The sequence below is a fragment of the Mustelus asterias genome, chromosome 9 (genome assembly GCF_964213995.1).
Source record: "Mustelus asterias chromosome 9, sMusAst1.hap1.1, whole genome shotgun sequence".
Classification (NCBI taxonomy): Eukaryota; Metazoa; Chordata; class Chondrichthyes; order Carcharhiniformes; family Triakidae; genus Mustelus; species Mustelus asterias.
The window spans coordinates 15,508,822-15,527,048 of record NC_135809.1 but is presented as its reverse complement, the minus strand read 5'-3'; the positions used below and the strand labels follow the sequence as shown (position 1 = coordinate 15,527,048).

The 18,227-nt window shown below is 45.3% G+C and overlaps 1 protein-coding gene across 2 annotated transcripts in view; it reads right to left on the bottom strand.

Moving 5' to 3' along the window:
- The window catches only part of LOC144499079 (protein kinase C-binding protein NELL2-like), a 272,572-nt gene that overhangs the window by 212,343 nt on the left and 42,002 nt on the right, over positions 1–18,227 (bottom strand). For both annotated transcript variants that reach the window (XM_078221141.1, XM_078221142.1), the window contains exon 3: positions 6,675–6,825. In XM_078221141.1, coding sequence (XP_078077267.1) covers positions 6,675–6,825 — 151 coding nt within the window. The remainder of the gene's footprint in view (positions 1–6,674; positions 6,826–18,227) is intronic.

Below are 18,227 nucleotides of genomic sequence, written 5' to 3'. Positions count from 1 at the left end.
ACCTTGGTGAGACCACATTTGGAATATTGTGTGCAGTTCTGGTCACCTCACTATAAGAAGGATGTGGAAGCGCTGGAAAGAGTGCAGAGGAGATTTACCAGGATGCTGTCTGGTTTGGAGGGTAGGTCTTATGAGGAAAGGCTGAGGGAGCTAGGGCTGTTCTCTCTGGAGCGGAGGAGGCTGAGGGGAGACTTAATAGAGGTTTATAAAATGATGAAGGGGATAGATAGAGTGAACGTTCAAAGACTATTTCCTCGGGTGGATGGAGCTATTCCAAGGGGGCATAACTATAGGGTTCGTGGTGGGAGATATAGGAAGGATATCAGAGGTAGATTCTTTACGCAGAGAGTGGTTGGGGTGTGGAATGGACTGCCTGCAGTGATAGTGGAGTCAGACACTTTAGGAACATTTAAGCGGTTATTGGATAGGCACATGGAGCACACCAGGATGATAGGGAGTGGGATAGCTTGATCTTGGTTTCAGATAAAGGTCGGCACAACATCGTGGGCCGAAGGGCCTGTTCTGTGCTGTACTGTTCTATGTTCTATGTTCTATGAAACACGAAGGGGGCGATTCTCCCAGCCCGCTGTGCTATTTTAGCAGCACAGTGGGCCAGGGGACTCAAGCAGGGGCTGTTTAGTGGTCTTCTCGCTGGGCGCTACAGCCTCTGCGAGTCTCCGGGTGCTGGATTCCTAGCATCGTCAGCTCCGCACCAGTAATCAGCACGGAGCTGTATAATGTATGCAAATACTGATTTTAATACAATTTAAATGTAATTAGCAGGCCCGGGAATGAAGTCTCCAGGCCCACTAGAAACTTTCCCGTCCCTGCCAGGGGTGTTTCATTCCAGCGGGGTTTACAATAGCTCCCCACTTGCAGGGAGCTAGTGGCCTGACCTCGCTGGAGGGGGATGAGGGGGTGTCCCCTGGGCATTGCCACCTTGGCAGTGCCAGCCCAGCCTGGCCCCTTGCAGTGCCCAAGGGGCAAAGTGGCAATGCCCAGGGGGCACCTTGGAACTACCCACCAGGCATCGGGCAGTGCCATAGGGTTGGGGGCCTATAGGGGCAGGGCCCCTGGTGGAAGATCAGTGAGGTTGGGGGTCCTGTTGCCACTCTGCACTTAAGATCAGTGGCAGTGGGATGGAGGCCAGCGATCGGGGCTGGACTTAACGTTGGGCAGGGAGTCGGTCTGCCGAGGGAGTCGGGGCTGTGGGGGGGGGGTCGTCAAGGCTGGCCCAGACATGTTCGTGGGGCCAGCGATCGGGCCGTGAGGGGGTCAGAGGGGCAGTGATGCGGGGGTCATGGTCAGCGATCAGGAGGCTAACAGTGCGTGTGTGCCGATCTCAGCGCTGACAAATTGGTGCAGGCGCAGTGGCTCACACAGCGCTATGCTGCCAGTCTCTCCAGTGGGAATCTCGCTCGTGCTTTCTGCAGTGCACAGTGTGGGAGCTTCATTTTGAAACTCCCATTGAAAAAAAAGTGATTTATCCCAGTTTATACACAAATTCAACAGAGAATCGCCCCCAAATTTCTTACAGGGTTCAGCAGGGTGGACACAGGAAGGGGTGGGGGAGGGGTGCTTGGAGGGTTGGCTTAGATCATGAGCCACAATTTCAGAATAATAAGTAGGCCCCCATGCAGAGAATGGTAAATCTTTGGAATTCTCTACCCCAAAGGCTGTGGAGGGTCTATCATTGAGGATGTTCGACTCAGATTTCTACATAAGAGCAAGCAATAATGCAAGAAAGCGGTGTTTGAGGTGCTAACCACTGTGCCACCAAGCAGCCCTCATGCCTTACCTCACCTCATCTATCAGTGAAGCTCTCACCTACAGATTCAGTTATCCCAGTGATACCCTGATCTGCCTTTCATGCCCCATAGAATTTAACCAACTCTCCATCCGGCCAAAAGCCTATCCCTCATTCGAGGATTTTCACAGTAACTTCATTGCAGTGTTAATGTAAGCCTACTTGTGACACTAATAAATAAACTTTAAACTTTAAAATCCTGCATGCCAACTACCCTCTGTGCTCATTGATCTATGTTGACTCTTTGTCAGTAAAATGAAGGAGATAGTCATCGACTTCAGGAAGCGTAGTGGAGGACATGGCTCTGTCCACATCAATGGAGATTAAGTTAAATGGTCGAGAGCTTCAAGTTTCTAGGTGTCCAGATCACCAACAACCTGTCCTGGTCCCTCAACACTGACACTATAGTTAAGAAAGCCCATCAATGCCTTTACTTTCTCAGGAGGCTAAGGAAATTTGGCATGTCCGTTATGACTCTCAACAGTTTTTACAGATGCACCATAGTAAGCATTCTTTTTGGTTGTATCACAGCTTGGTATGGCTCCTGCTCTGCCCAAGACCACAAGAAGCTACAAAAGGTCGTGATCGAAGCCCAGTCCATCAAGCAAACCAGCCTCCCACCCATTGACTCTGTCTACACTTCCCGCTGCCTCGGAAAACCAGCCAGCATAATCAAGGACCCCACGCACCCCGGACATACTTTCTTCCACCTTCTTCCACAGAAAAAAAGGTACAAAGGTTTAAAAGCACATACCAATCGACTCAAGAACAGCTTCTTCCCTGCTGCTATCAGACTTTTGAATGAACCTACCCCATATTAAGTTGATCTTTCTCTTCATCAGTAACTACAACACTATATTCTGCATCCTATCCTTTCTTTCTCCCCTATGTACTCTATGAATGGTATGCTTTGTCTGAGTAATTTGTAAGAAACAATGCTTTTCACTGTATCCCAATACATGTGACAATAATAAATCAATTTAATTCTATCCCAGCATAGCACTTGTTGTGTATATTAATATTTCAGATAGAAGACTAAAAATATTAAGGTGAAGCCAATGGCGAGGCTTTGGCATTAGAATCATAGAATTCCTACAGTGCAGAAGGAGGCCATTCAGCCCATCGAGCCTGAACCGGCAACAATTCCTTGCAGGTCCTATCCCCGTAACCCCACAAGAGGCTGGTTTTGCATGCTGGGCTGGGCTATGTTAACAACTCTTTGTCGTTTGTTGGGGCCTTGGACAGAGTAGGAGCCATAGCAAGCTGTGATACATCCGGAAAAGACACTTTGCATAGTGCATCTGTAACCAACTTAATCTCTGGCAAAAAAAACTGTTGTGGTGGAAAAACATTGCACAGCTAGCCGAGACAACAGGTTCTATACTCTGGGATTTCCACCAGCAGAAATGTCATCTGGTGAATCCTTTGAGATTATTCCCAGTAACGCAAAGTCTAACATAACAACAATGTACTGTCGCAGGAGAAACATAAAAGTCACGAAGCACGCTTGACCCCAGGCTGCACCGTGTCTTCACTCTAATATATAGGGGATGAATCAGTTGTAAATCTCACTACCACCCGGACTATTCCTTCCATCTGATCCCACACATGTATATTAAAAGGATTAAGACTGGAGGCCGAAGCTACGGTGCACAATTAATATTTTCAAAAGGTTCCGTATTAATTTAGGGCTCATACCAAATCTCACATTCTGAAGATACAGTTCCTAAAATTTCCTTAATGAACCACAGATCTATTCTCAATAACCTGCTTGTAGTGAGATCATTAAATCTCCGGTGTGAAACACAGTACAGAACACACTCCGCTGCGTAACCCTTCCCCCATAGAGCATTCATTTTAAATATAATTGACACACTAGAGTGATTACAAGGCAGCGACTTAATCCCAGATGAGTTACAAACCATCAAATGATTTATTATGGAAGTCACTGTGAGGCTCTAGCAGTGCAATTATACCCAGGTAACCTTTAATCTTAAACTGGGCAAAACTCCTCTTCCAGTGGAAAAAATCAGAGATTGTCTGTTCTCTTCTCCATAATTAAAAGCCTACCAGTGAAATTGCAGAAAGATGAGGCTTTGAAATGTGTGATTTCTGCAATTGAAATGAGTAGGTCATTAACTACAGGGGAAAAGAAGCATTTCCCCCATTTTCTGCACAGTGCAATTGACAGGTTTCTCTCTTCCTCTGTGAAATCAATTTTTTATATCCATTATCCCCTCTGTAATCACTCTCGAACTTCCATTATACTCCAGGTAATCACTCTCGGATTTCCATTATTTTATATGTAATAATCTCTGCAAGGTATCCATTATTCTGTATGCAATCAATTCCAGGCATTCATTATTGTATATGTAAGTGAGTCAAGGCATCCATTACTCTCTATGAGATCGATCCTAGATATCCATTATTCTCTATGTAATGGCTTTTCGATTTCCATTATTTTCCATACAATCACTCATAGGTAGCCAATATTGTCTATGCAATCAATCCTAGGTATCTACTGCTCCCATCGTAATCATTCCCAGATTTGCCTTATTATTTCAACCAATCCATTTTAGAGATTTCACATTTTTGTATCAGGAATTGAACTGCATAGAATTGAATTCTATTAATTGTGTGCCCTCCACTCTGTAGCCTTAGTTTTTGCCACTTATACAGTGCAGAAAAGGTCCTTCAGCCCATCAGGTCTACACCGACAGTGACTACCACTAAAGGTGCACTAACTCTGAACTGGCAACCCTGGAATTATATGTGTTGGTATGGATTTCCGTTATAACTATTCCCAAACTTCAAGCAGATTATTTTTGTAATCCAAGATTAGGGAAATGTCATTGTTTAATGTTAAACTTTTTAAAAAGTAGCATGAACCATAATTGTTTTAAATAACGGAATTATACTTTTTGGGCCATCATTGGGTATTTGAAGAAATGCACGAGATCTGTTACGGAAGTATCTGGGGACTGAGCAAAGGTTTTGAGAGGAAATTAAATCATATTTGATTGTGTTGTTTAAAACATGTTCATATCCGTTAATAACTTGCTCGGCAGTACCTTGCACATAAAATGCTTAAAGGTCACTAACAGACGATCTTACTGGTCTGAAAGAAGGTAGAATTACTGTGTTTGAAAAGAAGGATTCTAAGAACTAGTGAAACAACAGTTCCCATTTTCTGAATAACTTAGAACGTCATGGGTAAATCTTCGAGATGAGATAAGGAAGGTTAAAGGAGTTCATAAAATTCAAATGGAGGACAAATGGCCGGGGGAAGAATTTATGCTTGAAATTTATTACTGGTTTCTGTAGTGTTCACTGTTGTGTATTGGCTTTGTTTTAATATATATTTTACAGGTCATATAAAGAGACAGATCTGAGAAGTCTCTATCCACAGCTGAAACCCCACATACTTCAGGGTGACATCTCTGTTAAAAATACTTAATGTGTTTTTACAATAGGAGGCAAGGGATGAACAACTGACTGACTAGTTAGCCTAATCCACCTAATATATCCTCCAAAATATTAACAGGAGGAAAATTCTGATTGTGTCCTTGTGATCTTTTTTGATGTAATGTCGTACAAGAACATTGACATCAGTTTTAATTTATATCGCATATGGACTCCTCTATGCATTTACACCATCAGATTATGCTACCATCATTGCAACATAAATGCACCAGCAAATAGCCATGTAAAACTTTATGTCATTGAATTAATGAGATATTAACATGTACAAAAGTAATGTCATATAAATAGGCTTAGGGCAATTGATTAAATATTCATGATTGTCAGCATGGGAAACAAAAGTGACTGTGAACTCTTACCCTTTACCATTAAATAAATATATATATATATTTAGCATCAGGATGTCAAGTGCATTTCCCAGTCTCAGTTCCATAATCATAGAATCCTACAGTTGCAGGTGGAGGCCATTCGGCCCATCGAGTCTGCACCAATCACAATCCCATCCAGGCCCTGTCCCCATAACCCTATGCATTTACCCTGTGCTAGTCCCCCTAACACTAAGGGGCAATTTAGCATGGCCAATGCACCGAACTCACACATCGTTTGACTGTGGGAGGAAACCGGAGCACCCAGAGGAAATCTACGCAGACACGGGGAGAATGTGTAAACTCCGCACAGTGACCCAAGCCGGGAATCGAACCCGGGTCCCCGGCGTTGTGAGGCAGCAGTGCTAACCACTGTGCCACCGTGATGCCCTCGGAGATATTATAATTAGCCGCAATATTCCACAGATTGGGAAGAGTGCAAATACACAGCCAGAATTTCTCCCTTTTTAATGAATACCCGGTGTTACACAGTTACATGGTGCATGTGGGAATGTTGAGTGAGGTAGAATTTTGCCCCCATGGTCGGGACAGCCTGTCAATGCTCACTGCTTTATTTGACATGTGAAGAATGGCCAACTGGGTCAGATGCTACAGGACTAACAATCCCTGTGAATTATGCATTAGCATCTTGACAACACATCTTCAAGGTAGGAGAAAAATTGGAAGTTAAAAATACAGCGGCAACTTGAAGAACACAAACCACGGCTGCAGGGCTTTGCAGCTTTGAACGTGTTTTCCCTGAATCCGAGTACCATCGCTTCCTCAAAATACTGAAATCAGCTGATGTCTTGTTACTGCATCGCGCATGGGCTCTCTTTTGACCAACAAAGTGGGAAAAATTAACTGACTATGTGCCAAGATGGGAAAAGACATTCTGTATTTCTTTCTTAATGCTGTTTTTATAGGAAATTAAACTGCAGCTGGGAATGAATTTTGCCCTGATTTTTACCGTACAGACAGAACCAACAACCTTTGTGTGAAATAAGCGGGATATCACTGACCTCTTGTCTGAGTGATGAATCGACAAGAAGACTCCTGAATTATAGTGGGCCTGCTTCAGCGTAATCAGAACAGTAAACTCCCGTGTGTGTCTCAGCTTCTGAGAAATGTGTTCGACAGCGGACGGAGAAGCTTTTAGACTTCTTGAAGTATCTGTAGAGTACAGGGGGAGAAACGTGAACCAGGAATAAGCCACAATTATGTTATTTTTCCAAACTTTCAATCGCAGGCTAAGAATTTCTCTTTTAAAAGCTGGCAGTGCCAATAAAAAATCTGCTAAATTACCGTAATTTATTTTGCTCTACTGGTAGAAGTCAATGGTTCAACATCCTTTAACAGGCCAATTCTTCCCACGCTGGCCTTCTCACAGTGCTCTAACCGCACTTTGCTCACAATTGCTTTGTTTCGTTTAGTGGTAGCTGAATAAAATGGGCGTTAATTGGGGTACAAGTTATTGTTGGCTGAGTGAAAATCACTGGGAAAAGCACTGTCCTGTATTGTTACCATCACCTGAAAAATGCAACCTCTCTGACTCCCTGAAAAGTATTAGGGCAGCGGACACAGTGGCTGGAAATGCCTGAACAATAACTAATCTCGTCAATGCTCATTCGGGTAGTCATTTTGATGCTTGGTTTACTGTCGTCGTGACATATGTGATAGCAACCCTGTAATTTCGCTAGCTGACCAAAAACTTATATTGAACTGTTCAAAGAGGACTTTTCTAAGACAAGAAAATACACTGATAAAAGATGGCTGCTGCAGTTGCATAATGTGTAAATTAGAACATAGAACAGTACAGCACAGAACAGGCCCTTCGGCCCACGATGTTGTGCTGAGCTTTATCTGAAACCAAGATCAAGCTATCCCACTCCCTATCATCCTGGTGTGTTCCATGTGCCTATCCAATAACCGCTTAAATGTTCCTAAAGTGTCTGACTCCACTATCACTGCAGGCAGTCCATTCCACACCCCAACCACTTTCTGAGTAAAGAACCTACCTCGGACATCCTTCCTATATCTCCCACCACGAACCCGATAGTTATGCCCCCTTGTAATAGCTCCATCCACCCGAGGAAATAGTCTTTGAACGTTCACTGTATCTATCCCCTTCATCATTTTATAATCCTCTATTAAGTCTCCCCTCAACCTCCTCTGCTCCAGAGAGAACAGCCCTAGCTCCCGCAACCTTTCCTCATAAGACCTACCCTCCAAACCAGGCAGCATCCTGGTAAATCTCCTCTGCACTCTTTCCAGCGCTTCCACATCCTTCTTATAGTGAGGTGACCAGAACTGCACACAATATTCCAAATGTGGTCTCACCAAGGTCCTGTACAGTCGCAGCATAACCCCACGGCTCTTAAACTCCAACCCCCTGTTAATAAAAGCTAACACACTATAGGCCTTCTTCACAGCTCTATTCACTTGAGTGGCAACCTTCAGCGATCTGTTGATATGGACCCCAAGATCTCTCTGTTCCTCCACAGTCTTCAGAACCCTACCTTTGACCCTGTAATCCTCATTTAAATTTGTCCGACCAAAATGAATCACCTCACATTTATCAGGGTTAAACTCCATTTGCCATTTTTCAGCCCAGCTTTGCATCCTATCTATGTCTCTTTGCAGTCTACAACAGCCCTCCACCTCATCCACTACTCCACCAATCTTGGTGTCATCAGCAAATTTACTGATCCACCCTTCAGCCCCCTCCTCCAAGTCGTTGATAAAAATCACAAAGAGCAGAGGACCAAGCACTGATCCCTGTGGCACTCCGCTAGCAACCTGCCTCCAGTCCGAAAATTTTCCATCCACCACCACCCTCTGTCTTCAATCAGATAGCCAGTTACCTATCCAATCGGCCAACTTTCCCTCTATCCCACACCTCCTTACTTTCATCATAAGCCGACCATGGGGGACCTTATCAAACGCCTTACTAAAATCCATGTATATGACATCAACTGCCCTACCTTCATCAACACACTTAGTTACCTCCTCAAAAAATTCTATCAAATTTGTGAGGCACGACTTGCCCTTCAAGAATCCGTGCTGACTATCCCGGATTAATCCGCATCTTTCCAAATGGTCGTAACTCCCATCCCTAAGGACCTTTTCCATCAAATTACCAACCACCGAAGTAAGACTAACCGGCCTATAATTACCAGGGTCATTTCTATTCCCTTTCTTAAACAGAGGAACAGCATTCGCCACTCTCCAGTCCTCTGGCACCATCCCTGTGGACAGTGAGGACCCAAAGATCAAAGCCAAAGGCTCTGCAATCTCAACCCTTGCCTCCCAAAGAATCCTAAGATATATTTCATCAGGCCCAGGGGACTTATCAACCTTCAGTTTATTCAAAACTGCTAGTACACCCTCCCTCCGAACATCTATTTCCTCCTGCCTATTAGCCTGTAACACCTCTCTTCCTCAAAAACATGGTGAAGAAAATATCCCACCTGATCCATGGAGTTATTGGTGTTCCTGGTAAGTGACAATTACCCTTGTTGTCTAAATCTGTGTGTGAGCTGCTCTATGCTGTTACTCTGTGACTGATCTACATGTCAGCATTTTACAGACACATGATCAGTGATAAGATATACTGATCCCAGTGAACCTATCGTCAGCATAGGGGAAATTGGAGCTGGAGGATTTATCAATGATTTCATAACTCAGCACTTGGAAGTCAGTGGGAAAATCAGACAAAGTCAGCATGGATTTACAGAAGGGAAATCTTGTTTGAAGAATCTATTGGAATTTTTTGAGGATGCATTCAGTAGAGTTCACTGAGGAGAACCAGTGGATGTAGTTTATTGAGACTTTCAGAAGGCTTTCGACAAGGTCTCATGTAACAGACTACCAAGTGAAGTGAAAGCACATGGGATTGCAGGCAATGTTTTGAGATGGATAGAAAGCTGGTTCGCAGATAGAAAGCAAAGATTTGGCAATAAATGGGCCTTTTTCTGATTAGCAGTCAGTGTCTAGTGGGGTACTGCAGGAATCTGTGCACGGTCAAAAGTTTCTATATGCAGACGTGCCCTGACATAAAACAGAAACAGAAAATGCTGGGAAATCTCAAGCAGATCTGACAGCATCTGTGGAAAAAGAATTGAACCAACATTTTGAGTCTGAATGACATTTCATCAGAGTTGACATAGAATCATAGAATCCCTACAGTGCAGAAGGAGGCCATTCGGTCCATCAAGTCTGCACTGACCACAATCCCACCCATACCTATCCCCATGTATTTACCCTGTTAGTCCCCCTGACACTAAAGGGCAATTTACCATGGCCAATCAACCTAACCCGCACATCTTTGGACTGTGGGAGGAAACCGGAGCACCAGAGGAAACCCATGCAGAGACGACGAGAATGTGCAAACTCCACACAGACAGTGACCCAAGCCAGGAGTCGAACCCGGGTCCCTGGCACTGTGAGGCAGCAGTGCTAACCACTGTGCCACCGTGCTGCTCATTGAATTTCATGCCTGAGGGTGTCAAAGTCCACTTCAAAAAATGAACTATTGAAAGGGAGTAATGGTGGCACAGTGGAATTATCACTAGACTAGTAATCCAAAGGCCAGGATAATGCTCTGGGGACATGGGTTCCAAACCCACCATGGCAGCTGGTGCAATATAAAGGTAAGCTCAGTAATGGCAACTATGACAACAATTGATTGTTGTAAAATCCCATCTGATTCACTAATGTATTTTAGGGAAGGAAATCTGCCATCCTTACCTGGTCTGGCCTACATGTGTGACTCCAGACATACAGAAATCTGGTTGACTCTGAAATGACCGAACAAGTCACTCAGTTCAAGGGCAATTAAGGATGGGCAACAAATGTTGACCTTGCCAGTGATTCTCACATCCCATGAAAGGATAACGAATGGAACACTGCATTTTTATAAGACTACCTCTCCATCAGAGACCGCGGCTGGAATTTTACCACCCCGCCCGTCACGGCAATCGGAGCGGGCGAGGGGCGGAAAATGGAAAGGTCCATTGACCTCGGGCGGAATTTTACAGTTTCGGGACGAGTGAGGCCAAAATCCCACCCCACAAATCTATCAGGCCAATAGTTACTTGGAAGGGCGGGGTCATCAAAATGGATAATTACTACTTCAGAAGCAAACGACTGGGACATTATAAGCATGGACAAAAAGCCAGATTCAGAGATCAGATAAGCAAACCCTTTCTGACATCATTGCGAGGGTAGGAGGTCACATGACTAATCGCCATCTTTGAATTCCCTTTATACATCTTCTAAACTCAGAAGTAAAGTAGTAGTCAGAAAAAGCTGCTGATGGAAAAGTAAGGTACACCCTTCACCCTTCTTCTCCAAGTTAAGACTCCAGCTCTTACAGTTTAAAAATTCAGCACAGAGATGGTGAGCTTCCGTCAAAAGGAAACTCAGGAGCAAAACTCATTGATTTCTGGAAAAGACAGATTACGGATTAAGAAGGAAACTGTCTCCAGCAACTGTCTCCAGGAAACTTCCAGCAGTTTTACATGGACTTCAACGCAACCCTGGAATTTAGAGGAACATGAAAAAGATTCCATAGCAGCGCAAGGACTCAGAAACCGTGAATTCTCTTACCATTCAGCATTGGCTTTTAATCTGGCCAAGTTACCGCCAGTAAAAGTTGGAAATTTTGCATGCGGGTGAAATTTCAAGAAGCACAGATTTACCTTTTTAAACATTTTGCTTTCTCCACCTGCGTGGTTTTTAAACTCGATAAAAACAAACCCTCTTTTGTCTTAAGAAGTCCAAGAAAGGCTGCCAGGCTCGTTCCCTTGCAACCAGCGTATAAATGGTTAAACTCAGACTTGGAGAAAATTCCTTCATCCTTTGAAATCCTTCACAAAACCCTGTTACAGCCAGACCCAGAGAGTAAATTAGGGGAGACAATGTTTACACCTCCTCACATGGTCATAACAAGTGTGATACATTTACTTTAAAACTAGATAACTGGGGACCTTTGTAAAGACTAACAGGATAATGCAATTTAAAATACTTCCTCATATCAGTAACATAAAAAACACAATACTGCAAGTATTATACTTGACATAAAGCAAAGTACAGGTTTTCAACCAGTTATGAGTAAATATCATTTATATTCATATTCAAATTGAACAGAAAGTACATTAATCTCCATTTAAGTCTCAATCTCATATTTGATCCGAATTCTAGCTGTATTTAGGGCGGCACAGTGGCATAGTGGTTAGCACTGCTGTCTCACAGTGCCAGGGTTTAATTCCAGCCTCGGGTCGCTGTCTGTGTGGAGTTTGTACATTCTCCCCGTGTCTGCGTAGGTTTCCTTCGGGTGCTCCGGTTTCCTCCCACAGTACAAAGATGTGCAGGTTAGGTTGATTGACCATGCTAAATTGACCCTAGTGTCAGGGGGATTAGCAGGGTAAATAAGCGGAGTTACGGGAATAGGCCTGGGTGGGATTGTGGCCAGTGCAGACTCGATGGGCCAAATGGCCTCCTTCTGCACTGTAGGGATTCTATGATTTCTCTGATTATTCAACCTGAATTCATCAATTCGAAATCAATCAGCCACTTAGTTTCAGAGAATGCTTTAAGGAAGGTAAACCAAATCACAGAGTAACTCAGAACTGCCAGCATGTTCCACTGTGTTTTTTGTAATCAGCAAATATGGCATCACTATGCTTGATTTTTTAGGACCAGTTAAAGGTAGCCTGCACTGCTTAAAGGGAAGGTGCACTGTGGCTGAAGCAGGTTCTGACAGGTCTCACTTTTAAGACTGGCATGAGAATATTTTTTTTCTCTCAGAGGGTAGTTAGACTTTGGAACCTTCTTCCTCAGAAAGCAGTGGAGGCTATGTCATTGAATTTATTCAATCATAGAATCATCATCGAATCATAGAATCCCTACAGTGCAGAAGAGGCCATCCAGCCCACCAAGTCTGCACCATCTCTGACAGAGTATCTCACCCAGGCCTTCTCCCCTCCCTATCCCTGTGACCCCACACATTTCCAATGCCTAATCCATCTAACCTAAACACTTTGGGACACTAAGGGGCAATTTAGCATGGCCAATCCACCTAATCTGCACAACTCTGGACTATGGGAGGAAACCGGAGCACCCGAAGGAAACCTACGCAGACACAGGAAGAATGCGCAAACTCCACACAGACAGTCACTCAAGGCCGGAATTGAACCCAGATCCCTGGCACTGTGAGACAGCTGTGCTAACTAATATGCCAGCATGCTGCCCAGCAAGGCAGAGTTGGATAGATTGTTGATAGACATGGGAGTCAAGGATTATGTGGGGGCAAACAGGAAAGTAGGGTTGAGACCACACTCAGATCAGCCATTATCTAATCAAATGGCGGAACAGGCTCAAGGGCCAAATAACCTACTCCTCCTGCTCGTATGTTCCAAAGTAAATTTATGCCTTGGAAACAGTGAAGAATGATACAACATGCGAGTGATTGAGCTCCAAGGTTTGTGAAACGTACAGTGGAGGCCCTAGTGGGAGGAGGTGGAAGTGAGCGAGATATCCTGCAAAGACACTCGAGACCGGAAAGCAGTGTGTGGGGATAGCTGTGGAGATCGAAGCGAGGAGCCAGGTTCTGGGGCCTGGACATAGTGACACATGACATTCAGTGACCCCTCACAAGTGGACAAAGTCAATGGATGCATCTGCAAATGCCATATCCTACCAGTTCCAATATAGAACAGAGTTGACACGCAGTGCCTGCAAAATGACGTGCGTGCAGGCAAGGGCACCCTGCACAATGGGGAGGACTGCAATCCTAATGAACCTGTGAGCTTGCTCCACCTGCTTGTCCCTAGCTAGAGACAATTAGTTGTCTTTGAATAGAGAACCTCTGAGCTCCCTTCGGCAACAATGAAGAGCAAATGGTGAGGTTACAATTATCTCCAGCTCCAGTTAAGAAGGAACTAGGAAGGAGCCCTGAGCTCACAGTTACAGCTCCACCAGAGGAGGAGTTCAATGAGGTCATCCTCACTCAAGGATTATGTGGGGGCAAACAAGAAAGTATCTCACATATTGTGCTGGATTTAACTGAGGTGACTGGGGTCACTTTTGGGAAAGGGCTACAACATCGAGTGCCACACAGGCACTGGACAGGCCAAGGGCGGGCCTTCCCTGGAATCAAGGACCCCGGCAGCAGACATCTTGCCCACCCAAAGCTTATGGCCAATTAGAGACCAGCAGCTCTATTGGAGGGCAGTGCCACAAGGATAGTGGTGGCTACTGCTGGTATAACACCCACCCGAGGCCTGGGGTCATGGATAGACTGAGGTACACAGGTAAGCGATGGAGGGTGAGAGTTTGAGAGGAGGGGTTGTGGGGGAGGGCGAAGTGGGTCGGTGACAAGGGCAAGGGATGGCTCTCAGTGAACTATCCACTTCCCAATGCTGGATCCCTCTAAGATTTGTTTGTTTTGCTCCCCCCATGGTGAAGCCCCCCAAAGCTGGGTTAATACCAGTAATGGCAGGATGAGAGCCTTAAGTGGGTATTAATTGCCCCCTTAAGGGCTGTAATTGGCAGTGGGGTGGGAAGACCACCCATGGGCCTTCCTGCCATGGACTTAATCAGAAAGGAAGTGGGATGGTTGTGGCATCCCCCACCCACCGTTCTGCCCGATTAAATGCAACCACACCACCTAACTCAGCATGGGGAGTGCACATTGTTTCTCACTGAGATTCATGTAAGGGAGTTAGTCCTTGAACATGCTGGACAGAGATAGCCTTCCTCCTGCTCTTCCTCCTCCCTCTCCTTAGTCCTGCTCTGTGTGAACTCTGTGCCTTCTCGCAATGTTATACATCAATGGGAATGCCTTTACTGCACCCTTTGCTGGGAGTAATTGGATTGTGTGGCTCATACGTCTTGGCAGTGTAGTTCCTTTAACATTCTTACACACTGGCAAATCATTCCGAGCCCCCAGCTACAATTTAAATTGATTCCTTCCTTAAAACACAGTTTTCCAATCAAGGAGGCAAAATACAAACAGGTTCTTAGTGAAGAAAAGATGTATAAACTGTTGCCAGTGTAATATTGATTTCCATGTCGCTGATCTCTCTTACTGCATGTTTGAAGGTTTGATTTTATTCCTTTCTCTGTCCACAAACCTCCTCTTCTCAACTTAGTGACAATGTTTCAGCAGGTTGGGCTGAGACAGTGGATGTGAGGAAGGGCATTGCACCATGGTTCTGATGGATTTCCATGCTCCCAATTTGAAAATATGTGAATTCAGACGTGGGAAGACTGCCCAAATTGGAGGAGTATAGACCTAACGTAAAGTCTGACCTCAGGATGTGCACGCTGTTTTCAATGTGGACATAACTAAAGGCCCCAAAGTCTCAAAGTCACTTGTAAATGGCCCAGGTAAGTTAAACTTTTATATTTCACAAAGATTTCAGGAGGAGGGGCAGATACCATGCAGATACCCTGAGCATCTTGGCCCTGCCCCCCCCTCCCCTCCCCCCCTCCCCACCCCCCTCCCCCCCTCCCCACCTCCCCTCCCCACCCCCCCTCCCCCCCCTCCCCTCCCCTCCCCTCCCCTCCCCCCTCCCCTCCCCCCTCCCCTCCCCCCTCCCCACCCCCCCCCGCCCCCCCCCCCCGCCCCCCCCACCCCCCCCCCACCCCCCCCACCCCCCCCCCCCACCCCCCACCTCCCCCCCTCACCTTTAGTTGAGGTATTTCCCTCGTGTCCACAGCAGGGGAAATCTTTACACATATTCACCTGAATCACATACTTTCTGTGGCGGAGGAAAATCTCACAGCGACGTAGTTGGGTTTTAGCCCTCCCAGATGAATCTACAAATTGGTCTTTGATCCCAGACAAATCCAAGAACAACTCTAGGAACTCTTCTCATTGCACTCACTCACCTGACCAAAACATTCGACTTAGTAAATTGCAAGGCTGTGTGGATTGTTCTCCAATGATGTCCAAGATACTTTGTCACAATCCTGCTGGTGGCACAGTGGCGCAGTGGTTAGCACTGCTGCCTCACAGCGCCAGGGCCCCGGGTTCAATTCCAGGCTTGGGTCAATGCCTGTGTGGAGTTTGCACGTTCTCCCCGTGTCTGCGTGGGTTTCCTCCAGTTTCCTCCCACAGTCCAAAAGGCGTGCTGATTAGGTGCATTGGCCGTGCTAAATTCTCCTTCAGTGTACCCAAATAGGCGCCAGAGTGTGACGACTAGGGGATTTTCACAGTAACTTCATTGCAGTGTTAATGTAAGCCTAATTATGATACTGATAAATAAACTTTAAAAAAACAATTGCTTCATGGTGATATGACTGAGTGGGAGATCTGAAACTGATGTCTTCAAAATCCTGACCAGCGTCAAGCAAGGCTGTATGATAGCCCCCATATAATTTATAATCTACCTCATTAAAGGTCTGGGGCAAAATCCTACCGGCCATTCACACCCCACTGGAAGCGAGGATGGAGAACTTGGCACTCAGCCAAATCTCCGTTCACTGCAGCAGCACCAGAAAATCCTGTCGGTGTAAACAGCCGGAAGGTTCCGCCCTTGGTGTCAATATTAAATAATGCCTGGATGCAAGAGTCTTTAATCTCAGTCACCTCCGTGCCAAAGTTCAACTGACCATAGACAGAGATGACCTACAGTTTGTGGATCATGGCAGTGTCATTGCCCACTTTGTACAAGTTTTGCAACTCACTCTTCCATTCTACATAAAGGAACTCGGCCTGTCCTTGAATGTTGTATGATAAGGCTGCCCTCTGGTCATCAATTGGGCAATTCAGGGAAAATCAGAGCCAGGGACTAATTCCCACACGACACAGGCTTCTAACATTGGAGTCCTGAAGCCTGTGAGGAAATACCTGCTCAACCTTACACAACTAAATACCACTCTCACAACCTGCCAATTGGCCAGCTTAAAGTCAGCATACTTGAACGAGGCCGTATATGCACCTTCTGAAGCAGAGAAATGGCACACAGAGGATATAGACAGAAATGAATGGATCAGAAAGAAAACAGATGCAGGATAAAGGAACTTGAGAAATGTTCTTCAGTGTGCCAGTCTCATAGCTCATAGCTCCGACGACTTGTTAGTGATTTGAAATTTTAAACATAGCAATTTGCAGTGAATTGGTCTTCTCCATTACTCTTCCCCCAAAATCAATGCCTTTTATGTTTTGTGTTCATGAAAACTTGGTGGAATTGTTTAATCTCTGATCAATTGTGGTTTCAATCAATTTTTGACCTACATTGCTGCTAATTCCAAGTGTTTTCCTCACTCCAATATGACAATTGGTGAAGGGACAAGCTGCCTGAAGGGTTGAATTTACCAGATCCTGCAGAAACAGGTTAGGGGGGTAGAAGCAGGAACAAAGATCAGTTACCCGATGTGTTCCGCCTCTGGACTATCCTCCCGGAGGTGGGGTCAGTGTGGTTGAGGCTACCCTTCTCGCCTCTGGGTGATCTTCCCGGAGGTGGGGTCAATGTGGTTGAGGCTACCCATCCCGCCTCTGGACTATCGTCCCAGAGGTGAGTCAACCCACAGCACATGGACTGCAACAATTCAAGAAGGCAGCTCACCACCACCTTCTCAAGGGCAACTAGGAATGGGCAATAAATACTGACCAGCCAACAACACCCATGTCCCACAAATGAATAAAATGTAGTTCAAGCTATCCATTCAGCTTGTAGCCATTCGGAACCACTGAATTGTTATGGTGCAGAAGTAGGCCATTTGGCCCATCGTGTCTGCACCAGCTCTCCAAATGAGTATCATGACCTAATGTCTTTCCCCTGCCTTTTCCCCATACCCCTGCACATATGCAAAGTATTCATTTAATACCTTAGCCATGCCCCCAGCCTCCATGTGTAAATTAACTTTCAGGTCCCTAATCAGGCCTATTCCTCCTTTTACCACCATTTTACTATTTAGATGTCTTTGGGAAGACTTTGGGATTCCCCTTTATGTTGGCTGCCAGTCTTTTTTCATAATCCCTATTCTAATGTGCTTTTCCACTTCTGCCCTTCTGTATTCCACTTGGTTCTCAATTGTATTTTCTACTTGACTCCTGTCAGAAGCACACTTTTCCTTCTTTATCTTAACTTCTGTCTACTTTTTCACCCAGGGCACTCTGGATTTGCCTGCCCTACCTTTCCCTTTTAAGGGAACATACCTTGACTGTGTCCGGCCTGCTAGAAAATGGCTCAAGGGTGGAATGAGCTGGCTGGCAGCACAAAGTTCTTGACCTGCCCACATCCAGTCCTTTACACCATCAGCCTTCGACAATCCTGCCCCTTGTAATAGACTGATAATTGGCTGCTGCAGAAACTAGGTGACTTCAGAAGAATGCCCATTCCCTGTGACATTACCCCTTTTATCATTTAATTCTCTTGCCTCCCACCCTATTACAGATCTTCCCTTATGTTGCCCAGCTCTCTCCTTTCCTTCCCTATGCACAGCATGCTCTGTCAGTATAGCGCGCAAGAAACAATACTTTTCACTGTATACTAATACATGTGACAATAATAAATCAAATCAAATCAAAAATCAAAAACTCACAGCCTTTGTTGACTCTGTAC